Below are 27,040 nucleotides of genomic sequence, written 5' to 3'. Positions count from 1 at the left end.
TGGATGAAATGATATAGCTGGAATTTTGTTCAAAATAATATGCAAACTGGAGACTGGTGTGTAAGTTTAAATAAGGTGAAATTGGCTATGAATCAGTAATTGCTTTATTACCCTGCTTTGTCTGCTCTTGTAAATGTTTTATTTTCCTGTAAATTTATTTTCTTGTAAATATTTTATTTACAACAAGCGATTGCAAAGAAAACTATGAACCACAGAGATTAGACAAATAAAATAAAATAAAATAAACTAACCTGGGTTAAAAGAAGCTTGAAGATAAAACTATAGTTAATGACTATGATTGGCTATCACCAAGCATCCAAGCTAAGCTCAGATTAACCCTTTCAGGCCTGGGGAGAGCTTTTTCCCCCCTTTCTTTTTCTTGCTTTGTTTCTTTTCTTTCTGTCTGTCTTTTATTTATTTATTTATTTATTTTTTAAGATTTGCATATGTGTCTGTCTGCCAGAAGAGGGCACCATTATAAATGGTTGAGACACCATGTGGTTGCTGGGAATTGAACTCAGGACCTCTTGAAGAGCAGCCAGCACTCTTAACCTCTGAGCCATCTCTCCAGCCCCCAGGCCTGAGGGGAGCTTGGTTTCTTGTTTCTTATTCTTACACAACCTTAAGAGGACCATATTGGTGGTGATGCATCGTCTCCTTTCCAGCACTGATACTCTCTATAAGGAGCAGGACTTTCCTTATCATCTATTCATAAACTATATAAAACCAGCCCTTTATAGAGGATAGGGCTAATTTAACACACAGAAAGATTCATAGAAAACCTAAGTCAAACTTAGCAACATGAATTCAGGACATTAGTAAATATAGCTGAAGAACTTAATTAAGACTTAATAATTTTTTTCATGATTTTTGTTTTGTTTATTCTTTTTGGTTTTTCCAGACAGGGTTTCTCTGTGTAGCTTTGGCTGTCCTGGACTTGCTTTGTAGACCAGGCTGGCTTTGAACTCACAGCAATCCACCTGCCTCTGCCTCCCTAGTGCTGGGATTAAAGGCGTACATCATGCCTGGCCTCATGATTTGTTTTTTAAAAGTGCAAAACTATACAATAATATCCCATTATTCCACATTTTATTTATCATTCTTCCTTCAAGTGCAAAGAAATGAGTTCATTTATGAAGTTCCAGAGATAGCAGTCCCACAGATATAACATTTACTCTGAAGTCTATACCTACAAGAACTAAGAACAGACACTATCTTACTGGCCTGAAACCTGACTAGGCTCTTGACTCAGAATACTTGCTATACACCTGTCAGCTCGCACTAAAGCACAAATTAAACTGGTGTATGTGTCTCATAAAAGTTTCAGGACAGATTAAAGATTAACATTAAAATTTTTGTTTTGTTTTGTTTTTTGAGACAGGGTTTCTCTGTGTAGCCTTGGCTGTTCAGGACTCGCTTTGTAGACCAGGCTGGCCTGGAACTCACAGAGATCTGCCTGCCTCTGCCTCCCAAGTACTGGGATTAAAGGCGTGTATGCTACCACACCCAGCAATTATTAAAATTTTAACTTAATTATTTAACCAAATTAAGCTTGCTTGCTTGCTTGCTTGTTTGTTTGTTTGTTTGTTTGTTTATTTATTATGCAGTGTTCTTCCTGCATGCCAGAAGAGGGCACCAGATATGGTTGTGAGCCACTACGTGGTTGCTGAGAATTGAACTTAGGCAGTCAGTGCTCTTAACCTCTGAGCCATTTCTCCAGCCCTCCTCCCCTCTTTTTGTTTTTGTTTTTGAGACAGAGTTTCTCTGAAGTCTTGGCTGTCCTAGACTAGATTTCTAGACTAGGCTGGCCTTGAACCCATAGCGATCCAACCAAATTAAACTTGTAAATGCTTATTAACTATAAATTAATTGCAAATAACTTTTTCAGGTTTCCCAGCACTTCAAAACAGCTAGTAAGTCAACATAACCTTTAAAATGCCGAAGTATGCTGTACACATTGCACTTTCTCACAGGCTGGGCTATCTTCTGTGATGATACAAATCAATAAAAGACATTTTAAAATCTGTAAGTGCTTGATTAATCTCCCTCACATTACAATTACTATTCCCAAAACCTTCCCGGATTTTCTAAGATTTAATTTTTGTTGTTGTTGTTGTTTTTGTTTTTTGAGACAGAGTTTCTTTGTGCAGCCTTAGCTGTCCTGGACTCACTTTGTAGACCAGGCTGGCCTCAAACTCACAGAGACCCACCTGCTTCTTCCTCCTGAGTGCTGGGATTAAAGGTGTGCACCACCAGGCCCAGTAAGATTTAATTTCTTAGTTTTAAACTTTTAAATATTAACTGGGTAGGGGGAACTTTTATTGATACTTTATGTTCTTTTTTGGTCCCTCAATGTATAAAGAAAATTTTAAAGAAATGACATTTCATGTTTCCTGTCTTAATTTAAAAAAGCTATTAATAAAAAATTATACTAATCAAAAACCAGTATTAATGTGTCACTGTGTGTGTACGTGTGTGTGAGTGAGAGAGAGAGAGAGAGAGAGAGAAAGAGAGGTTAACTCTGAAATGTCTGTGTATGGCTGGCTATAGGTCCCCTTAGAGCTCTATTAAATTTTATAATTAAGATTTAATAAAATATACACTAGAATCAATTAGGTAAAGAAAACTTATTTTGTGAAAATTAAGTCACTTCCCAATATGACTGACAGAAACAAGCTATTCGTTTGCATCTGATTTCCAATGAAGACATTACTCAAACTGTCCAATGCTTTACTTCCAAGTTGTCCACTACAGGAGTCTCCAGGGTGTTTTAAGACTGGCTGTAGCTAGAGTTCTGACTTCCATTTGGACCCTGCTCTCCTTCACTGTTCAAATGAGGAAAAAAAAAGTTTTATGCCAATTAAAAGATTCATTTTCAACACCCTGCTAGTACTACTAATTTCTGAAGTTCATTATTCTGTGGAACAATTCTACGAAACAAAGACATTCCTGATTATAAAAAACAGGTGTAGAAAATTAAAATGCAGAAAACTAACAGTTGGTTTTATGTTTTTATTCTTCTGTAGCTTTGTGTTCTTGTACATAACAAGCAGTCTGGAAGTTAGTGTCTATATACATTCAAAGACTTAAGTTAGAGTTTGGGATTTCACTATTATTACAGGTATCACTCAACATAGAGATTACAACTTCTTCTAAACAAATTTCCTACAAAATTAAAATGTGACATGTAAAACTATTCTACTCTTTAGGAAAATCCAAATCCAAAGTGTCCTTCAAAAAAAAAAAAAAGGGAAAAAAAACCTGTTGTCCAATGGCATAAATCATATGGTAATGATAACAAATCTTTATACATAAAAAATATGGTAATTTCCTGAAAAAATGCCAAATATTAAAATAAAAATAACTAAAGCTGAAAATACCAGTAACTGTGACAATAGGAGATTGCCTGATCTTGTCCAGCATCATCTTGCAGCTTCAGGCCCTGCCATTAGTGGAGAATCACTCAGGGAGCTTCTGTAAAAAACGCATCCAAAGGTAGCTGTTTGAATGACTGCCTTAAGCAGTACCTAGTAACACTTAAAGATCATTTTCTTCTCAATTGTAATATCATGTAACCAGCAGCAGTCTATAAATGCATTAGTGCTATATAACCTTCCTAGGTAACACACAACTAAGCTTATAGCATTTATTTTCCTTCTCACCTTGCTTTCTTCTTTGAATGATCTGATACATTAGGAAGGCAGAAAGCCACTCAACTAAGTGAACAACAAAAACTCCTTAGCACAGGATGTTCCTCTTTGGCAAAATTATATATAACTGTGTGCTATCGATCATAGGATCACTCAGAAGCCAAAATTTATTTAGCATATCAGATCATCAAAAATCTTGAAAATGATTACTGAAATGTATAAAATAGAAGAATAATCATTACTGAAGGGAGAAATGGCAGTCAAATAGAAAGATTTACTTTCAAGCTTTTTATCTCTGGATTTTGAATGTTTGTCTAATTCAGCTCCATTTATGTACACAGTGTGGCTGTATGTTGAGGGATACCTGTAATAGACCTCCATTGCATTGGAAAAAGTTACTAGACAGAAGAATTTATCTTAAAACCGAGACATTCTCAATTTATCAAGACAGAAATTATATAAATAAATAGAAATCAAAAGGTATGAGACATTTTAAGAATACAGTAACTGAGTATACAATACAATAAAATTAAACTAGTAATGAGATCTAAAATGTACCTGTTTGGAGGTGGTTTTGGTTTCGGCATCTTACTAAGAATAGTTGCCATCTCTTTTCTCTCATCAAAATTCTTCCATTGCTCATATAGTTTTAAAATAACCCTGATTATTTCCAAAATCTAGAAGAAAAAATTTAAAAAGATCTCAGTGGCAAAAACTAGCAATATATTAGTGTAAAGAACACAGATCATATTAGTATGTAAAGAACACACATGATGCAGGGCATGGTGACACAACTCACAATCCCAGCACTTGGGAGAAAGAGACAGGTGGATTTCTAGGCATTGGAGGCCAGCCTGATATACATAGCAAGCTCCAGACAAGGCAGGGCTATAGTGAGACCATGTGTTCAATAAAAGAAAAGAGTACCTTCTCCATATCCACAGAAAGTTCTGCAAACCATTGCCTAGCATCTTTCTGTTGTACAACACAGGCTACATGTAGGCAAGCTAGAAAGAAAAATTGAAGACAATTGTTCAAATTTAACTGCAAACATAGTCTAAGAACTCTAGATTTTCATAAAGATTGTCTTATTTTCTAATACTAATTTTTTAAAAGTGTCGTTACAATGTTGAGAAACACACACATTATATTGTATATCAATATATTTTTTCTTTTTTTTCCCAAGACAGGGTTTCTTTGTGTACCTTTGGCTGTCCTTAGACTCATTTTGTAGACTAGGCTGGCCTTGAACTCACAGAGATTGGCCTGCCTCTGCCTCCCAAGTGCTAGGATTACAGGCGTGTGCCACCACGCCCGGCAAGTATCAACATTTAATAGAACATTTATCAATTTGATGATACAGAAAAAAACCTATAGCTACAAGATGGATCTTCATACCCTGTCTTCACTGTGTATTGGTCACAGAGAGGGTGCCTTGAGGGCGAATTTGTTACAGGAGAAACAACTCCAACCAAGAAATTAGGACAGGAAAAAATCACCTATAAAAACTAGTTCAGTTAGTCAAATCACACCCAGAAGTCTGTGACAGAAAACAAAGCACTACCTAACCAATGCACTGCTCAGTCTTAGAAATGCTTGTTGAGGCTGGGTGTGGTGGCACTCAGGAGGCAGAGGGAGGTGAATTGCTGTGACTTGGAGGCTAGCATGGTCTACAAAGTGAGTCCACGACAACCAAAGCTACACTGAGAAACCCTGTCTTGAAAAACCAAAAGAAAAGAAAAGGAAAAAGAAAGAAAAGTTTGTTGAGGGCACCAGGGAAACCAGGAATGTTAATCAAGCAGAAGCATTTCCTCAGAGAAGGAAATAAAACACCTGTGTTCCAGGGGGCTGGAGAGGTGGCTCAGCAGTTAAGAGTGCTGCCTGCTTTCCCAAAGGACCCAGGTTCAATTCCCAGCATCCATATGGCAGCCTAAAACTGTCTATAGCTCCAGTGTCACCCTCATACAGGCATATATGCAAGCAAAACACCAATACATATTAGAAAAAGAAATCAATCATTTAAAAAAACCACCTGCATTCCATCCAGGAGGCTGGGAGTGCATATTGTTAATGACCTGTTGCCCTTTTGCTATCGGTAGAAGCCAACTTCATGCAGATCCCACAGAATGTCTATCCCAGACTCCCTTCCTAGATAGTCCTTGGAGACTATAATCTAAATTCACTTAAGCACTTATTGACCTTTGCACTACAGTCACATTTGGTTTGACAAGCTTTTAACGCTGTCATGTATGGTAAAGGATGGTAAATAGCATCCCTGGCATCTATACCCCTAAGATGCCATCAGCATTTTATCTCACTGTGAAATCCAAGTCCATCTCTAGACATAACTGCCAAATAGTCCCTGTGGAAATGGGGAGGGAGGTTAGCTTCCATTTAGAATCACAAGCTCAGCTCAATAATATGCAGAATATAACTCTAATAAGAATATGGAGAGGTAGGAAGACCTCTGTGAATTTGAGGCCAGCCTGGTATACAAAGTGAGTCCAGGACAGCCAAGGCTACACACAGAAACTCTGTCTTGGAAAAAAAAGTGAGTCCAGGACAGCCAAAGCTACACAAAAGAAACTGTCTTAGAAAAAAAAGAAAGAAAGAAAAAGGAGTCATGAAAATCAACAAGAAAGAAAAAAGGAACAGAACCAGTTATTTATATGACTAGTACCAGCAGATTTAATCCTGAATGCTGCCCCAAACAAACAAAAACACTGTTTAGATACCAAGAAAAATGATTTTAAGTGAATTAAGGGGGGGAAACCTTACCAAAAAAGGGGAAGGGGGAAATAATGCTAATTTGTGACAGTTGTAGTGCATATTACTGGAAGCTCACATTCAAGGACTAGTCTACTACTTCATAAAAACGTAAGTTATATTCAGGTGAAATTTATTTTAGGATGATCTAAGTAGGCAAAAACAGTTTAACCAATAAAGGCATACCAAATTTACATACCTAAAGCTATCATGAAGGGAGGATACAACAGACAAAGATCCGTCCTGTAGGTGTCATTCACTATCCTCCTGTAAAAATGTAAATTACTAAAAGCACAGCTGGTTCCCAACTATGTAACTTCTCCCAGACAGTGCCAGACTTCCCACCTTTGAACACTTACATCCCTGTTCAATTACTGAGCACAATCACAAAAATGAAACACAGAAGCAAAACAACAGATGCAGGAATGTGACAGCAAAGAGATATATACATGATTAATATAAAATCCATGTACTAATGGGTATATTTTCAATTTTAGAACCTCACAACAAATTAGGTATAGTAAAAGTTGTTCACATTTTTTAAAAATCAGAAGATGAAAAAGCCCTAATTTAAAATGGGATTGTAGGGCCTGGAGAGATAGCTCAACAGTTTAAGAACACTGTCTGCTCTTCCAGAGGTCCTGAATTCAATTCCTAGCAACCACAAAGTGGCTCATAACAATCTATAATGTAAATCAATGCCCTCTTCTGGCATGCAGGTGTGCATGCAAATAAAGCACTCATATACATTAAAAAAAAAAAAGGGTTTGTAAAGTTAGGCAAAGTGGTGCATGTCTATAATTCCAGCACTAGGGAAGGCAGGGGTAGGGGAATCTCTGTGAGTTCAAGGCCAACCTGGTCTACAAAGCGAGTCCAGGACAGCTAAGGCTACACAGAGAAATCCAGCTTTATAAATAAATAAATAAAGTTTGTATTAAATCCAACAAAAAAGTATTATTTTAAGATTAAATCAGTGCCCAGCATGGTGGCGCATGCCTTTAATCTTAGCACAGGAGGCACAGGCAGGTGGAACTCTGTGAGTTCAAGGCTAGCCTGATCTATAAAGACAGTTCAGGACAACCAAGGCAGTTACACAGAGAAACCCTGCCTCGAATAAAAGCAAAAGGACTATAATTTTTATGTAAAGTCTGGTTTTTCATACAGAACATTAATATATGTAAAAGGTCTTGGGCACTTTAAACTCCTAAGCCACATGTTCAGTTGTCAGCACTCCTATTCTAGTAACATGAATAACATGTGTTCTTGTTACCATGCAAGGGGAAGCAACACGTCTTCTTGGCCCATGTCCTGCACATACTGGAGCAAAGGTCTATAAGGATGATACACTATCAAGCAACAATCCTAGAAACAGTTTTAAAATATGTACATATAAATACAGGTTTATTGCAACATAAAGCATTATCATTTTCCAAATTTCAAATTAATTTCTCTATGTCATACTTGCTCCCTTTTTACCCTTTTACTCACATACGGCCCTAGGCTACTATAACAGTGAAGGCAGTACTCTCTGAAATAACCTCGGTAAATTGGTTGGCATTCAGTCAGCATCATTCTTTCCCTTAGAGATTAAAACGTCATATCTGCAGCACACTGAGACATCTTATTAGCCTATCAGTCCATAATTCTCACCTGGAGGAGCTGAGTTCTGACAAAGACACACTCTCTCTTTAACTGAACAAATGCACATAGTTCACAGTGCTTTAATGTTCTGGATTATTTGCTTATGATCCTTATTATAGTTACAGTAAGATTACAAAAGTTTTTTTCCAGTCCAAGCAAGATAAATTATTTTACAGGCTTCAGAAAGGAAATAGGTGTTGATACTCTTATATTCTATAATTTTTCCCATAACATATCATTTGGATACACTCAAATTTTAACTTCCTTTCAATACAACTTATTAATTTAAGTTTTACTGTATTATAAAAAAAATACATACCATTAATTCTAAAAGGTAAAATTCACATTCTAGTATCTGTTAAATGAAAAAAAATTACCCAGTAAAAAAAAAGCATAATTACACGAATACTCTATTTTAAATAACAACTTAAAAGATACAGATAAATTAAATAATTTGTCAGTATTACATAAAATTTCTAAATCAAAAAAACAAACACAGTGGCTTAGATTAGTATTAACATTCATACATTCATAATTACTAGTTTTGATTGTTTTTTGGAGACAGGGTCTAACATGGAGACCAGGCTTCCTTCAAAGTCAGAGAGATCTGCCCTCCTGACTCTCAAGTGCTGGGAATAAAGGCGTGTGCCATTCCACCTGGAATGGAAAAATGTTGCTTTTTACCATTATATAATACATCTTAAACTCTTACATGGGAAAAGCATTATCATATATTTTGGGGGTGACAGGGTAACTTGGAATTGAACTCAAAGTCTCAAATATGCTAAACACTTACTTTTCTACCGAGCTACTACCTCAGAATTTTTACTACTTAAAAAAAAAAAAAGCTTGTTTTATAACTGTTAGAAACTTCAAATTTAAGCCAGGTATGGTGGCATATGCCAGCAGAGACAGGTAGATCTCTGAGTTTGAGGCCCACCTGGTACAGAGCAAGATTGAGAGTTCCAAGACAGCCAGAGGTACAGAGAAACCCTGTCATAAACAAAACAAACTTCATTTTTTTTCTAAGTACTTTCTTTAAAAAAAAAAAAAAAGAAGATTTATTTATGTATTATTTATACAGAATTCTGCCCACATATGTGCCTGCACACCAGAAGAGGGCACCAGATCTCATTACAGATGGTTGTAAACCACCATGTGGTTGCTGGGAATTGAACTCATGACCTTTGGAAGAGCAGTCAGTGCTCTTAACTGCTAAGCCATCTCTCCAGTCCCATCTAAGTACTTTCTATTTGACAAATGCATAGTGTAGTATCTATACTTAATGGAAGAAACAAATTCCTTACAAGATGGGAAAAGGTACATCTATTAAAATATCAACAGAGGCTGGGCGTGGTGGCACACACCTTTAATCCCAACACTTGGGAGGCAGAGGCAGGTGGACTGCTCTGAGGTCAGATTGGTCTACCAAAGTGAGTGCAGGACAGCCAAGGTTACACAGAGAAACCCTATCTCAAAGAAACCAAAAATAAAATAAGATAAAATAAATAAATAAAGTATCAACAGAAACGCAGCAGGTAATTTCTCAGGAGCAGTTTTCAAATTGTTCCATTATGGTAGTGCTCGAACAAGCTTTGATACAAGAGCACGGCCAGTGACCACTGAAGCCTGGAAGTTCTGTTTTAATTTGGAGAAGTCCTAACCTCAAGTTTATTAAAAACTTCCTAAGATAACTTAACTGGGATCCTAGATTAATAATCACTAAAACCACTATAGCTAAGTATTGCCAGAAAAATATACAGAGAGAAGCCACTGAGAGTTAATGTAAAATAATGTCTATATTTTGTAATACTTGAAACTCCCATTTCTAAGAGACTCTGGTTTGTTTATTCTAATATAATTGTAGTTAGTTAATACAGAGTGCTACATAATATACTTACATGATTCATCCTGTAAGGAAATTCCTTTGGAAAGGCATATGAAAATCTAGTTTTTACTACAAGAAACAAAACAAAACAATTAAAACCAAGAAAATATCAACATGAATTTATTCAAAATTCCTTCAATACAATCCAAAATTATTAGAAGGTATGGTGTATTATCTCAGTTGGAGCTCTCAGAAATGCAGATCTAGAGCTTTGTTTCCAGAGAGAACAAGATTGAGTGGTAGGAGAGTGGTAGGAAGCACACTTGCCTATACAATTGTAGAGCTTTAATTTTATACTAAAAAAAGGAAAAGGTTCTTGTTGGAAAGGTGCCATGGGAATACAGGAGAGAGGAAGATTGGAAAGGGAAAGGGAAAGGGAAAGGGCAGGGGAGGGGAAGGACAAGAAAGGGGAAGGGAAGGAGAAAAGGAGAGGATAAAGAAAAGAAAAGGGGCCTGGCGGTGGTGGAGCAGGACTTTAATTCCAGCACTTGGGAGGCAGAGGCAGGCAGTCTCCCTGAGTTCGAGGCCAACCTGGTCTACAGAGTGAGTTCCAGGACAGCCAGAGCTGTTACACAGAGAAACCCTTTCTTGAAAAACCAAAACAAACAAAAAACAACGGCTTCTGCTGCTTTTTTAAAAATTAAAAGACTGGGCTGGAGAGATGAGCTGGCTCAGCGGTTGGGAGCACTGACTGTTCTTCCAGAGGACCCGGGTTCAATTCCCAGCACATACATGGCAGCTCACAACTGTCAGTAAATCCAAAATCTGATACCCACAGAATACAAGGCACATAAAATAAAAATAAATAAATTACTAAAAAAAAAAATTAAAAGACTGAAAAAAATCACTAGATTCTGTCATCTCTAAAATCTTTTCAACTCTAGAGTGGTATTTTTCTGTTTATCTGTAAGTTAGCTTAAAATGAACACAAGACACATACATATTAACTTATAAAAAGGTGAGAGGGAAATGTTAGGATAATATGTCAAAAAGTTAGCAGTAATTATCTGAGACTATAAAAATTGTATTTTAACTAATTGATACTTTCAGAACTTAGAAGTTTTTTCTTTCTTTTCTATTTTTTTTTTTTTTGCCAAAAGACAAACAAATAAACTTATTTATTTATTTAGTTTTTTGAGACAAGGTCTCATTATGTAGCCTTGGCTAGCATGAAACCTGCTATGTAGGTCAGGCTAGCCTCAAAGTCATATAGATCTGCTGGCCTCTGTCTTATGCTGGTATTAAAGGCATGCACTAGTGCACCTCACCAAAGCATATATTTTAGAGAAATTGTCAACACACATGCAAAGTCTCTAGGTGATTTTCTTATACTACATAGTTACTATTTGTACTCACTAATAAAGTACAAATGAAAAACTATTCTTAACTATCTCAAGAAGTCATAAGTTACATATACTTAAGTATTATTGAGAAAATTGTATTTAAGTCATTAAGTTACAATATTTAAACCAATGAGGGTATCAACTGGCAGCTTCAGCAGCTCTAGTTTATAATACCTTCCACTGGTACAAGTGACTTTCTTCCTTCAAAGTAAGAGGAATTCTGTGCATTTTATGTATTTCATTTTCAAAAAGGGTATTTTATAAATTAGGTACTCTACGGTGAATTAGGATGACATCTGCCAAGATCTGAAGTCTGGAACTATTTAAGCTTGATATTAGGAAATTCATTTGAAAATGTTCCTATTGCTGGTTGAGGTGGCACATGCTGGTAGGATTTGCTGAGGAGGCTGAGGCAAGAGGATCACAAGTTCAAGGGCAGCCTGGGCTACACATTGTTTTGGTTGTTCTTACTCTATGTAGTTTATTTTGTGTATGTGTAATAATCTAAATTTAAACATAAAAAATTGAAAAAAGAAAATGTTCCTATTAAGGTTTCTGGGTTTTACAATTCCTTTAAATTTAAGCAGGGTATAAAGTATACAAATAAGACAGGTTCCTACTAACGGCAGAGAATCAACAAGGTAAAATAATGTCTGTACAGGACTGGCATAGCGGTGCACACCATTAATCTCAGCACTTGGAGGGGCAGGTGGATCTTTCTGAGCGTGAGGCCATCCTGGTCTACATAGTCAGATCCTGTTTCAAAAAATTTTTTTGTACCAAAAGAAGGTTATGTGTGTGGTGTGTGGTGTGTGGTGTGTGGGGTGGTGGTGGTCATTTTAGCATGAAGTGGAGCAGAAGCTGACAGTAGAAAGTGAATCTAATCTCAGTGGAGGTGGTAGGTGTCCAAGCCCAGGCCTTGCCACAGCCCTAAAAGTGATGGAAGTAGCAAATTACATGCAGAATTCTCTGAAGCTATGAGCCAAAAATAAATCCTTCCTTTAAAACTGCTTCACTCAGTATTTTTTACAGCATGAAAACATCTAACTGCTGTCTTTTTTTGCTTTGTTTTGTGTTTTTTGAGACAGAGTCTCATTTTGTAGCCCTGGATGTCCTGGAACTAGCCCTGTAGCCCAAGCTGGCCTTGAACTCAAAGATCCACCTGCCTCTGCCTCCTAAGTGCTGGGCTTAATGGTATGTGCCACCACACCTGAGCACTGCTGTCTTAAAGTGATGTGGGAAACATACAGGGATGGGTAGAGCGGTGGCTCAGTGGCTAAGAACACTTACTACTCTTGCAGAGGACCCAGGTTGGGCTCCTAGCATCCACATGGCCGCCACTATTACCATTAATCCAGTTCTAGCAGACACAATCCTCTCTTTTTTACCTCCACAGCACAAGCATGGTGCACATGCAGACAAACTATTTATACACATAAATAAATCTTAAAAGGAAAAAAAGGGCTGGGTGGTGGTGGCACAGCAGAGGCAGGCCGATTTCTGTGTGTTCAAGGCCAGTCTGGCCTACAAAACAAGTCCAGGACGGCAAAGGATATACAGAGACACCCTATCTTGAAAAAAAAAGAAAAGAAAAAGAAAAAGGTATAGGCATACAGAGAGAGGCCCAGAGGGGAAAATGCCATAAAAGCCAAAATAAGGAAGCCACAAGCAAAACCAAGCTTGGTGTCTTTATTTTTGGGCCTTTAGCATCTAGCACTTTAAGAAAATACCATTTTGTTTAAATATCAAATCTGGCATTTTGTTACAACCCTAATAAAGATAGAGCAAGGCATTATTCAATATGCTGTATATACAAACTGGTTCTATCCTTACAGATGAGAAAATACATGAAATGTTTCCAGAAAACAATATGGAGAGAGATGTATGGCAATACTAAACTTTTCTTGCAAGCCTCTTCCCTTAAGCCTAAGATGTAGTCTAGGAAGATGGTCTCAGCTGTTGAGACACTACACTCATTAGAAACCAGAGTTTGGGTCCCCAGTCACATAAATTATTACACATGTGGCAAACCATCTGTAATTCCAGCATCAGAAAGCAGAGGCAGAAGATTCCTCAGAGCAAGCTGGCTAGTGGTGAGGCCAGTCATATTAGCAAGCTCTGGGTTTATTTCAGAGACCCTGCCTCAACAAGTAAGGTGGGAGAGAAATGAAGACCTCAGGTCTTGACACTGTAAGCATATACAAGTTTATAGATGTCTACCACATACAAATATGCTGCATATACAGCAAACTACACAAACCCACCCACCTACACATGAAAATTTTAAAAATTGAGATATAACTTGGGAAAGATGGTGGGTGATGTTAGTTCTTAGGAGCTGAGGCAAGAGAGCTCCAGGTCAGGGTTACACAGTGATTCTGTCTCAAAAGTCCAGAAACAAACAAACCTAAGGCCAAGAGGAAAAGCAACTTCTTAAAAACTTATATAACTGGATAAGGATGAACACAACTACAAAGAACCAGAAATGGGGTAAAAGTCGGCTCACTAAGACTAGAGATGGCTCAGCAGTTAAGATCACTTTTCCAGAGGACCAGGCAGTTCACAACCCTCTGTAGTTCCAGCTACAGGGGACTCATGCCTCTGGCCTCCTTGGGCACCTATACTCACATGCATATCCACATGCACACCACACCCACACATAATTAAAAACAAATCTTTAAAAATACAAGAGTTGCTAGATGTGATGATGGAAGTTTTTAATTCCAGCATTCAGGAGGCAGATGTCTGTGAGTTCCAGGTCAGCCAGGGCTCCACAGTGGCAGCCTGCCTCAAAAAACAAACAAAAATTGGCTCAACTGGCTCACTACAATCAGCATTTTGTACCATACTTTTCAACTTGAAGGTTAATTCTCATCAATACAACTCATTTTTACTACTAAAAAGTATTGTCTTAAACCAAGTATGGTGGCACACATGTGTAATCTCAGCTGGAGATTAACCACCCTCCTTGGTAAGCAGAAGCTAGAGGAGCCTAAGTTTCAGATGGGACTGGGTCTCAAAAAAAACAAAACAAAACCCACAAAACTCCCAAAACAACAACAACAACAAACCCCAAACCAAAAAAGTTAATGCCATAATGAATGTAAAAACTTTTTAGAGATAGTCCAGCCCTGGCCCAAACTATGTGGGGGAGGCTATCCTTGAACTCCTACTCCTTTACCTCCACCTCGTAAGCACTGAGGTCACAGAATATCACAACATCAAAAAAATCAAGTTCTTTTCAAACATTTTTTTCCTGTCAAATATGCTAATGATAAAAAGCATTGTTTTTGTTCATAAAAAACAAAAGCAAAATCTGTATGTTAGAGCTTTTTCAGATTTCATCCTTAAAGCAGAAGATGCTTTGCACTTACATACAGAAGTAGTAGCAGCGATCAGTCTTGTATTTGAGACGACACCAAATTCCTAGAGAAAAGTGAATGAGATCAAGTACTTATTATCCCCCCCAAAATTAAAGATATCTGAGATCTATCCAAAACAGTATTTCCAAGTTCCTCTCATGTTTACAGTCTACTCAGTCCTTACCTATTTAATCTATGAAGTATTTACATTTGTAAATGTATTACCTTTCCTTAAAATTTCAATAATTTGGGTTGGAGATATAGCTCAGTGGTATATTACTTGCCTGCCAAGAATATGCAAGGCCCTGGGTTCCGTCCTTAGCACAATTAACCAACCAACCAGTCAGTCAAGAAACAAATGCTGACATTACTCAAAAGACCATACAAAACACCCACTTTTCTAAATAATGAAACAGTTATAATGGAATATAAGGTTTCATTTCTTTTTCAATCTAATATACTACCCCTATAAAATAAATAAAATGTATCATGTAAATTACTTTAAATATACTCTCATTTAATTTCAAATAAACCACTTAAGATTTCTAAACCACTAGTTCGTCCCTTATTTAACAAATTAAAAACAATTCAAATGCCTTCTATTAAAAATATGTAGTCTAAATGGGCATGGTGGTGCACACCTTTAATCCAAACACTCAGGAGGCAGAGGGAGGTGGATCTCTGTGAGTCCAAAACCAGCCTGGTCTACAAAGTGAGTCTAGGACAGCCAGGGCTGTTACAGAGAAACTCTGTCTTGAAAAACCTAAAAAGAAGAAGAAGGAGGAGGAGGAGGAGGAGGAGGAGGAGAAGGAGAAGGAAAAAAAGTAGCCTAAAACCTTATCTCTGTGTGTGTGTGTGTGTGTGTGTGTGTGTGTGTGTGTGTGTGTGGTGTTTGTTTTGGCCTACCAGACCTCAATATCCAAAAATAGCCTCTACACACACCCAGTCCTAAGGACTGAAATCAGGCCATGGAAACTAGGCAAGCACTATATCTGACCTCCATAACTACATTTATTCAAATTTTATCTCAAGAGTTAACACAAGTTCCTAGAAATTTAGTATTTCTAATATACTCAATTTTGTTTACTTAGGAGGTAATTTTAAAAAATGTCATGGATGCTTCTAAATCAAAATGAACACACATATAAACTTACTAGGTTAAAGTAATATTCAATTCACACAGATACAATTACTATTCTAAGGTCATGACCTAAGAATAGAAACAATAGACTAGGGACTGTGTGGATCAGTTAAGGAAAGCAGCCTGCTCTTAGACTCTGCTACTATCTGTATTTTGGCTGCAACATAAGCTTTGTCTAACATATTGAAACTCAGTTGCCGGTCCAAGTCCTTACCTGCCTTCTCTCTTACCCTCTCCGCCCCCACTTATGCACGGTTTTCCTTGCTAAAGTCTACAGAGCTATAGCCTTTCCGGCCCTTTCACTTTCCCCCATGGCTTGTTACCGAGACGACAGGAGTAAATAAAAAGCACATGGGCAAGAAGCAGAGACATTCTCAAGCTACAGTAGACAAGCTGTGGTTCTTAACACAACTTAGCACCAAACAATGTCTTTTTTGTTGTGGTTGCTTCAGGACAGGGTTTCATTGTCTTTAAAAAGTGTAGCTCTGGGGCCTGGAGAGATGGCTCAGTGGTTAAGAGCACTGACTGCTCTTCCAAAGGACCCTGGTTCAATTCCCAGCACCCACATGGCAGCTCACAACTGTCTGTAACTCCAAGATTTGACACCCTTACACCAGCACACATAAATTAAATAAAATATTAAAAAAAAAATTTTTTTTTAAAGCGTAGCTCTGGCTGTCCTGGAACTCATAATTTACTATGTGATACAGCTGGCCTTGAATTCACAGAGATCCAACTGCCTCTACCTCCCAGGTGGATTACAGGCACACCACACCTAGTCAAACAATGTCTTCTAAAGATGGCAAAGCAGTGAGATGACAAGCTGGACATCTAGACTGCTAGAACCCAAGCCCTGGCTCTGCCCTCACTATGTGTATGACCACTGCCCTCTCATTTATAAAACGGGAGTTGTAAGGGTTACAGCTCTGAGGGGAAAGGCTTTTCCATAGAGGTGTTGCAGCACTGATAAGCAAAGTTCCCTCTTGGGAGGAGTTACAGCATGGAGGAAGGGGGTTTCCTGGTGTTGCAACTTTGAGGAAAAGCATCCTGGCAGTCAGAAGCTTCACACAAGAGATTTATTGGGAAAGATAAGGTGGTTGCCTCTGCTCTGGCAAGAAGCAGCGGGGAACTGAACAGAAGGCAAGCTTTATATAGGGTTTTGTGTGTGTGTGTGTGTGTGTGTGTGTGTGTGTGTGTGTGTGTGTGTGTGTGGTCAGTCGGTCTGTCTGTCTGTCTGTCTACCTGTATGCACGGTACCAGGGTGGCATGGTCTTGGGGCAGGCTCGTGAACTGATGGGTTTTAGTGCTCAGGGATTGGTGGGCTTCTTTTTCTTGACCTCAGTCTCCAGCTTGGACTCAAGTCAGGGTGTTCTCTTCTTGGCCCTTTTACTCTACAGGGATACTACTGCTGTATACTACAGGTATAGGATTACATTGGAATTTGTAAAGGATCTCATTAAATAACCCGATACACAGTAAGTGCCATATTTATTAAATAAAAAAATAAAAATATTTGCAAGATGTATATATTATTTTATATAAATTATCACTTATGATTATCCATAAAAAGGCAATGTTAAAAAAAAGATTAACCATACACAGTGACTATACTTTGATGAAGAACAGAAAATTGTTTTATACCTCTACTTTGGATGCCAGAAAAACACAGGTAGGAGCCATTAATACAGGATCTATACTTTTCAGAGAATACCTACAATATGATCAGACAAGAGTTAAACGATGACTGTTTAGAAAACACACTGGGGGGAGGGGAATCATAACTCTACAGCAGGCAAGTGCTTCACTTATTTATGGCATATAGAAATTAGAAGAGAATTTCAACCAGGCATAACAGAAAAATAAAACAGCCATACCTGGCATAGAATCTCTTGAAATAGACTGTAGCAGTAGCAATAACTTGTTGTCTTAATTTAAGATGTTCACCTAATGCTTGGATAACTAAAAAGGAAACAACAAAATTTATTTTTATTTATTTATTTATTTAAACAACAAAATTTAAATGCATCATCTGGCATCACTATAACAACACTAATAACACTAACTTTTAACAGTAACTTCTATGCGTTGGAATAATGATCATTCACACCCGAGCACACTCTGACACCCTATCAACCACAGCAGTCTAAGACTTGTACATGTAGCAATATGCATAAACAAGAAAAAGAAATTGCCTACAAATTATCCTTGCAAAAAGGAGGTTGAATATCAAATATTTTTCCTTTACTACATATTTTAATGATTTTCATATTACCTACAGAAATAGCTTTAAAGATTAAGATAGATATTGTTATTTCACCAAGAAATCCATAGTTAACCTTTGATACACAAGAAAGGTAGGTTTGCAGAGAGTGACAGAGCTAAAGAGCAGGAGACATAAGAGAGGCGTGGTGGTGCACACCTGTAATCCCAGCACTCAGGTAGGAGAGGCAGGCTCATCACTATGAGTTAGAGGCCAGCCTGGTTCACAAAGCTAGTCTAGGACAGCCAGGGCTACACAGAGAATGCCTGTCTCAAAATACCAAAAAAAAAGAAAAAGAAAGAAAAAAAGAAAAGAAAAGAAAAGAAAAAGGTCAGGAGACAGGACTGGAGATACTGCTCAGGAGTTGAAAGCACTACCTACTGTTGCAGAAGACCTGGGTTCTATTCCCAACACCTACATGGTGGCTCAAAACCATCTGTAACTCCAATCCCTGGGGATCCAAATCTCCTTAGCATCAAGCACAGCATACAGCACACAGATACAAGGAAAATGCCCATATACATAAAATAAGTAAATAAAAACAAAACCAAAACAAACAACGCCCCCCCCAAAACAGGCAACAAAGCTATCCCAGACATAGTAAAGGTCCCTTGACTGAATCTCTTTGCTAATGCAAAATTATAAGGTAAAAATGACAACTATAGGATTTAATTTAAAGAATCATTTATTCTTTAACTATTTTGCTTTTGCCAACCTTAAAATGGGCCGGACTAGAAATGCCTAAGGAGCATTTATGTGCTTATGATACATAAGGAGCAATCAGTGTCACCCAGAACACTAAAATGATACATACAGAAATAAAAGCTGTAACTATAGTCTGTAACAGTCCATTGAAAATTACCACCGAAAATAGTCTCAATATATTACTTCAACCAGTGTAAAAGTTTACCATTTGTAAAAAATATTTGTAATTTCCAATATTCCTCTTCTGAGAGAAACTTTAAGTCCTTCTGGCGCTCTTTCAACAGATCTTGTTTATCCAAAATCCACTGCAAACTAGAAAAAGTAAAGATGTTAAAACATGGTATAGAAAGCAAACAAGCAAAAGCACATAAAACACTAAGATTTAACAAGCTGGTCATATTCTAAGAGGTACTCTTTTGTTTGCTTGTTTGTTTTGTTTTTCGAAACAGAGTTTCTCTGTGTAGCCCTGGCTGTCCTTGATCTATAGATTGAGACTCAGACTGGCCTCAGTGTCACAGAGATTCACCACAAGTGCCAGGATTAAAGGCATGCAGTACAATCCCCAGCTCCTCTTTTTGGAGGTACATCCTTAATAGACAGCGTGTCGCTGGGAATGTAGCTCAGGGGTAGATAGAGCACTAGCCTACCCCCGAAACTCCAGCATTAATTCTTCTAAATAGGTCTCTAAAATACTGCCTAAATTATATTCAGCAATGAAATGCTTGAGTTCACCTATTCCAAGTAAAATTCTGCCTCAGAAATTATACATTTTTTCTAATGAAATACCTTTTTTTCAATCAGCATTTTCACCATCACCCCAAAGTTTCAGTCTTGTTGGACCAATGTAATCCTTTTGGTTTTTGATGCTATTTGTGACTGCTTTGCCAACTATCTTCAAATAATTCTGTCAGTCCACTTGACTCTCATTCTGCCTGGTCAATGAATAAGGATGCTGTGGATGCCATTTTAAACTCTCAGATAAGTTATTTATCAGATTTCTCTAGCTTTTCAGCAGCCCACCTGCAGCTCAAACAAGATCCTTTGAGGAAGAAACTGGAGAACTTGAGGGTAAAAAAACTTGATGTTTTCACAGATTCTCTACCTCTTTCTGGATTTCCTTCAGACTGTCATTTGTACAAAGTACCAACTCACAGGTTCTCAGACCCTTTATGGTAAGGCCCATCCTTAACGACAGATGTCCAAGGACATACTATTGTCTGTATTACATCACTGAGACAATCAAGGCAGTATCTGAGTACCAGAATTAAGTACAGGCCCAAATTTAATCCTACTGTATTTCAACTCTAACTAAAACATCTCAGTGAGTGAAAACAACATAAAATAATGTCCCACTGTGATGCGTCACTAGCCATTTCATCTCCCCAAAATCATTCTGTAGCAAGGGAAAACATGCTTCCCAGAAACAGGTTTCCAAATTCACTTTTTTTCTTCTTTGTTCTTGGGCAAAGAGGAAAAAGAGCCAACCCAATTCACAGAATTAAAAATTTGTTTTTCTCTTCCCACTAAAATGTACTTGAACTTAATGTCTTTATCAAGTCCTGTTCAGTTTTTATATATTTAGTGGAAAGCCTGCTCAATGCTTAGCCCAATCACACAACTTAGTGCATGTTAGCCAAATGCATTTAGAGACAAATGTTTTTAGTATTACTTTAGCTCTTCCATGGTCACTGAAAGACATCAAAACTTATTCATTTAAATGGTTAAAGGAAGAGACAAAATCTGGAAAACACACACCTTTAGAACAAAATATAAGACACTGGCTAATAGAGTGAAAATGGATACACTTTGAGAGTACCTGCGCTCTCAGATTCTAGGGACATAAAAGTCAGTCTAGGAGATGGCAAATGCTGGTGCACGCCTTTAATCCCAGCACTCGGAAGGCAGAGGTAGGAGGATCTCTGTAAATTCGAGGTCATCCTGATCTACTGAGTTCTAGGATAGCTAAGGCTACACAGAGAAACCCTGACTCCAGAAGGGCGGGGGAGGGGGGACTCAATCTAGATAGAGCCAGGAAACAGCAGATAGAAACAAGCGGGACTCACTCCCCTCCTCAGAGTAAATAAATATCAAATCTACAAGTAAGGCAAATGACAAGAGATTATAATGTCATTGCTACGACAAAACCAGCAAAAGAAAGCCATACACATCAGAAACAGGCAACCTCACAGAGCTACAATGGGTCAGTTGCCCTTGCCGGTGCCCACTTACCTAAGCCCCAAATTAAAAATAAAACCAGCTCAGTCTTCTCGGAGACTGGACCTCTTACCTTCTTCTGACCCATCCTTCCAGCCCAGCTCCCGAAAATCCCGCTGGGCGAAGAGGGAAGGCCCGCAAGCAAGTGCTTTCTTTACACTTGGGACCCCCGGCTTCTCAGGGAGGGCTCACCCCGACTGCAACAGCGAGCGACCAGGGTGGAAACCCCCGAGGGAAAGGCAGGCCCGGTCCTCCCCGTGCCCAAGAACCGGTCCCACGCGAGAAAATGGAAGCTCACTTACTAGTGGGAGCTCTGCCAGAAGTTCCCTGCCATGGAATACTGCTTGGCCTGATACAAAAGCACCAGCCGGTAAAGCGGCCAGCGGAGCAACCATAGACCCAGTACAGACCACCGTGCTCCTCAACCAGATTGGCTGGACTGAACTCCACGGCAACCGCAGCCGGAGGAAGAGAACAGCATCCCTTGTTGCCTTGACGCCGGTCGACAACAGTGAACTGCGTACACCGGTTCCGCCCGACAAAAGTTCCGGCCCCGTCCTAGTAGCGGAGGAAGCAAGCGAACGCGCGACTGCCAATGGGAGAGTTGAGACAGGTGACCGGAAGTAGAGTAAACAGAGGCGGAACCTTTCCCGAAAGATTTCCTGTGATTTCCGCCTTTGGGCAAATACGCCACGGTTTTCTGGTCTAGTATTGGTTTCGTTTGGTTCCATTTAGGGACCTTGTTAATCCACCTTCTAGGCCTTCAAAAATAGCACTCTGGCCGGATGTGGTGGTGCACGCCTTTTATCCCAGCTCTCTGAAGGCAGGGGCAGGCGGATCACTGTGAGTTTGTGGCCAGCCTGGTCTACAAAGTAAGCCCAGAAAAGCCAAGGCTACACAGAGAAACCCCGTCTCGAAAAAACCAAACCCCCATCCCACAAGCACTCCAGCATTCGTAAGAAACCATGACATTAAACAACCGCTTTCTTTCCTAGGATTGAAAGGAGAAATCAATGAAAATAATTTTAGCCTTACAATCTAAGTGCCCTCAGTGAAGTTCCTGCCGGCATTAAGCCTAATTTGTTAATGGGTTTTAGTACAGTAAGTGTAGAATTTCTAGTACAGTCAGAGCTGTCTGTTTGTACACTGAAAAACATATAGGGGCGGTGGTTTGTGGTAGGGGACTAGGTCAAGGGATGCAGTGCTTGCTACTGATTTCAAGGCCAGCTTGGTCTACAGGTCGAGTCCCAGGAGAGTCAGGACTACACAGAGAAACTTTGTCTCCACAAAACTAAAACAAACTACCAAACAAAAACCCCCTCAACAACAAACCACCAAACTCTTCCCCCGACCCTGCCAGTCTCTAAGTGATTGGGCACACCTGAAAAGTGTGCAGGAATTCTGAAGCAGATAACACAAGTGTTTTTCCCTCGTGGGTGGAGACCAACTGAGGCGTGGAACTGAGTGAAAACTCTTTTTTTTTCAAGTAAAACTAGTATGCCAGCTATAAAAAGATGTTTTAAAATTGGGTCCACTTGTGCACACACACAATTAGCCTGTGAAATAAATCTATTTATGAATTTGGATGTGCTAGACTAGGCTACACTGCCAAACCATCTCTCCACTCTCACCCCAAATATCCCCAATTTAGCATAAAAAATGCATGCCATTCTCATGCAGTTCCCTAAAGCTGGCTAGTTCTCCGTGGTTGCCCTCTAGATCTCCAGAGAGCTAGAGTGTTTCTATCTCTCAACTACTCACCTCAAGGTTTCTTGCTTCCAAGACCAAAATCATTGTGTGTGTGTCCCTCTTTCTTTCTCCTGTCTCCCCCCCCCCCCGTGTGTTTTCAAAACAGGGTCTCTCTGTGTAGCCCTGGCTGTCCTCAACTCACTTTGTAGACCAGGCTGACCTCGAACTCCCAGAGATCCACCTGCCTCTGCCTCCCAAGTGCTAGAATTAAAGGGATGCACCACCACTGCCTGGCTCAAAATCTTTTTGGGTAGAGCATAGAGGACTCAAACTAGCTCTTGAGATAACTGGTATTAAGCATCCTTTCTTTAAAAAAAAATGTATCTATTTATTATGCATACAATGTTCTGCCTTTTTGTGCGCCTGCCTGCCAAGAGAGGGCACCAGCTTTCATTATAAATGGTTATGAGCTACCTTGTGGTTACTGGGAATTGAACTCAGGGCCTCTAGGAAGAATGGCCAGTGTTCTTAACCTTTGAGCCACCTCTCCAGCCACGTTTGAGAGTCTTGAAATAGAAACAACACTGTCATCAGTTCCCATGACCTACTGACCACGATACCACATACATGACTCCAACTTAATTGCCGAGGTGCCTGAAAAATGTTGGGGAGCATGTAATACATTTGTGAACACTGCTGTTTGTTTCACTGCAGATCATCACATTTTTAAAAATGTGTCTTAAAAACACTATCACCCAAGCCATGGGCTGCATCATAAAAGTTTAAATTTTTTTCAACTCTCTGTTTTTTTTTTCTTTTTGTTTTGTCAGCGCTGCATAAGGATTCTGTAACAAAGTCTTATTACTAATGTTTTATGTGATTCTATGACGTTATTATCATTAATTTTTTTTCTTTTTCAGTCAGGATCCCACAATGTAGCCATGGCTGTTTTGGAACTCACATGTAGACTAGGTTGGCCTCAAACTCACGAAGACGTGCCTGCCTCTTTCTCCTGAGTGCTGGGATTAAAAGTGTGAACCAACAGCTGTGGGAGGTGGTGCATGCTTACAATCCCAGCACTCTGGGAGGCAGAGGCAGGTGAGTCTCTGTTAGTTCAAGGCCAGCCTGGTCTACATAGTGAGTTCAGGACACTATGAAGTCAAATGTTCTGATTTGCTTCTGTGTTGCTGGGATAAAAATACTGACGAAAGGCTTCTTGGATCTCTGTATAACTCAGCCATTTTCAGCTACTGTAGTCTCCTGGCCACCACTCTTGGTTCCAGCTCTCCTAGGTTCTTGGCTTCTGGCTCTCCCCTCTCCGCTCTTTCCTTTCACACATGGCTGTGTTAAGTCTGCCAGCCATGTTCACTTTGGATTCTTCCAGACAGCTCGGCCTATGCTCTCTCTCATATCTACAATAAACTCACTCCTTAGCCATACCTGGGAGTGGCATATCCTTATTTCTTTTCTTTTTTTTTTTTTTTTTTTTTTTTACCAAGGAAGGGGTACTGTAGATGTTCCTTTTAGGGCTGAGTATTCAACAACAACTTTTTTCTCTGCACATTGGCCAATTAATTAGAAGTCTCTGCAGTAACCTCTGTCCACTGCAAAATAAGCTTTCTCTGGCCAGTGCTGAGAGCAGCACTGATCTATAGGCATGAACATAAATATTTAGAAGGTGGTTTGATAGGAACAGCATGCCCATTTAAGCTAATTTTACTTAAGGATATCTATGTTGGAACAGAGTGATTTCCAAAACCTCTTAAATGCCTAGATATCTTGTTTTTCCATGTGAGAAAGAAAAAAATCCATATAGGTGGTATGTTTCAAACAATCTTTACAGGTGGTAAGTTTCAAACCTTGGACAAATAAAAAATAAAGCAAACAAGCAAAAAACTTGGTCTGCAAAATGGCACAGTGGATAAAAACATTTTTGTGTAAGCCTTATGATCTAAGAAAAAAAAATCTGAGATTCACCTACCTCTGCCTCCAGAATGCCGGGATTAAAGTTGCATGCCATCCTACTTGGCTCACTTTTAGCTTCTATTACACAAGAAAGCCTGGATTACAATACACATCACAAAGAACTTGGTTTTAGTAATAGTGTCCTGCCTTGATACAGAAAATATCTGCTCTGTCTGATACCGGTAAAGCAATTATACTTTGCAGTGAACAATAATTTATTGTGTTGATTTGCAATGTAAAAGCTTAAATCATTCCATTATCACTCGTTCTGCCCTCTAGTCCTAACTTTGGCGTGACCAGAATGTATGTTTGTGGGAATTTTAGTGTTCATTTTTTTGGAATCAATTAGATGGGAACAGACTTTGGAAAGAAACATCTATATATATATATATATATATATATATATATATATATATATATATATATATATTCAATTTTAGGGGAGGCTATAATGATGACTTCAAAGTTAAAAGTGTTTGTGGCTCTTTCAGAGGAGTAGAGTTAGTTCCCAGCACATACACCAGATGGCTTACAACCAGCTGCAATGGCAAGCTCCAGGGGATGAACACCTCCTAGCCCCCATGGGCACCTGCATGCACTGTGCATGCCTGCACACACACACACACACACACACACACACACACACACACAGTTAAATTTAATGATAACTTTATTAAAATATGATTTCATTACAGGATTTCCCCCTGCCTCTCTCCCTCCTTCAGTGGGCTGGCAGTCTGGTTAGTTCCTAATTCTATGTGGTATGAGGTCAGGGGTCTAAGCATAACAAGCAATCCTGACTGGGAATAATTAATGAAGCTGTGAACCTTATCAAGAGTGGAAAATAGGGATGAGATACCACAGCTTTCAGGACAATGGAGGTGGGACTCTAGCCCAGGTATGATAAATGCTTGGAAGGGGAGAGTTAGTTGAGGACTCAGCATGGGTAGGAGATCTTTGTTGGAACCCAAAGGTCCAGAAGCCTGGGAGGGGGGCACATTTTTTTATGGACAGTAAATCTATCTCCAGAGTCCCTTCCTGTGGCACAGAGTGATTCCCCAGGTTCTCTTGCTTCCTAAAGGCCAGTGTCTTAGTTAGGGTTTCTATTTCTGTGAAGAGACACCATAGTCACAATAATTCTTATAAGCACAAAACACATATCTGTACTTTAGTTAAAAAGAACAATTAGCCAGAAGCGGAATCAGAATCACAGAAGCCAAAAAGCAAGGTTAGTACATCTAGAGACTTTTCCAGAATGATGGATTTTTATGGATTAGGTCTTTGTTTTCATTTTGGCAGGTAGAACTGTTTATACTCTGAGCACAGCCTGACTGATACTTTCATTATGGAACCAATTGTGCTATGGTCTGGGGTCCTGTTTCAATATGAGTAACTTAAAAACACACCTGAAAACTGTAGAATAAGAAGAAATCACACCCCAAAGGAGTATTGTTGTAATCTGCTTAACCTGCTTAAACTCTATAGCCCTGGTATCAACTCTATCATGCCTAGCATAACTGTGGCTGCTCTGTTAACACCTGTGTTGCCTCTAACATATCAGAAGCCATTTTGCCTCCAAGTTTCTGTTCTGGTTATAAGGTAAAATAGAATTCAGGTTCTTAGGCCTTCCATGCCTCAGACCAGAATACAATTCAATAGTTCAATACTTGCTGCTTAGAATAAAACAATAGGTGATAAATGCATGTTCTGCTTGGGTTAAAGATAACTGTATGTTCTGTTAGAATGAAGACCACAACATCCTGCTATGTTCCTTTCTCCTGGAATGATGGGGAACTGGAAAGTCCCCAAGTCTCTATCTAGCCAATCAGCTCAAAATGCTTTGTCTAGCTATCTAGATGAAATGCGTTGTTTAACTGGTCAAAATGATGCAAAGCCTCCCTCCCCCTTCCCATACCTGGTTACCTGGTTGTTACCTGGTTACAGTTTTTCATATAAAAAGCTTGCCGCAGAAACAGACATGAGCTCAGAGTATGTCCCTGACCAGTCAGATTTTGTTCAGTGTTCAATAATCTTCCATAAGTCTGAGTCTGGTGTTTGAGTGGTCAGTGTGTAGCTGTTCCTGAACCCATACTGTAGATGGCAATAAATAATAACTCTGGGCTGAAATCAATAAACTAGAAACAAACAAACAAACAACAAAAAACCACCACCCACCCCAAAAACACTACAAAAAAATAAATGAAACAGCCGGGCAGTGGTGGTGCATGCCTTTAGTCCCAGCACTTGGGAGGCAGAGGCAGGTATATCCCTGTGAGTTCGAGGCCAGCCTGGTCTAAAAAGCGAGTCCAGGACAATTGAGGCTACACAGAGAGACGTCTCAAAAAACCGAAAAGAAAGAAAGAAAGAAAGAAAAAAGAAAGAAAGAAAGAAAGATGTAGCTCATAGGGAGTGGTGA

At 39.0% G+C, this 27,040-nt stretch overlaps 1 protein-coding gene across 5 annotated transcripts; it reads right to left on the bottom strand.

Moving 5' to 3' along the window:
• Window positions 1-1,072: 1,072 nt before the first annotated feature.
• On the bottom strand, window positions 1,073-21,544 carry CCNC (cyclin C). Of its 5 annotated transcripts, none has more exons than XM_084776399.1 (13): window positions 21,273-21,449; window positions 19,543-19,688; window positions 18,962-19,068; window positions 17,666-17,750; window positions 17,433-17,502; window positions 14,663-14,714; window positions 9,959-10,014; window positions 8,377-8,412; window positions 7,687-7,778; window positions 6,616-6,683; window positions 4,578-4,657; window positions 4,209-4,327; window positions 1,073-2,825 (listed from the first exon to the last, which is right to left on the bottom strand). In XM_084776399.1, the coding sequence occupies exons 5-13, from the start codon at window positions 17,469-17,471 to the stop codon at window positions 2,771-2,773; spliced, it is 597 nt and encodes a 198-aa protein (XP_084632525.1). In that variant the 5' UTR covers window positions 17,472-17,502; window positions 17,666-17,750; window positions 18,962-19,068; window positions 19,543-19,688; window positions 21,273-21,449; the 3' UTR covers window positions 1,073-2,770. The 5 variants fall into 5 exon arrangements, with proteins under 5 accessions (XP_084632525.1, XP_084632524.1, XP_084632526.1 ...); XM_084776398.1 differs by lacking the exon at window positions 19,543-19,688 and adding an exon at window positions 3,381-3,474; XM_084776400.1 differs by lacking the exons at window positions 19,543-19,688; window positions 21,273-21,449 and adding an exon at window positions 21,462-21,544.
• Between the last annotated feature and the right edge of the window lie 5,496 nt (window positions 21,545-27,040).

Source organism: Acomys minous (genome assembly GCF_964271855.1).
Source record: "Acomys minous genome assembly, chromosome: 1".
Classification (NCBI taxonomy): domain Eukaryota; kingdom Metazoa; phylum Chordata; class Mammalia; order Rodentia; family Muridae; genus Acomys; species Acomys minous.
The sequence above is the reverse complement of the archived record's forward strand: the minus strand, read 5'-3'. Positions and strand labels throughout refer to the sequence as shown.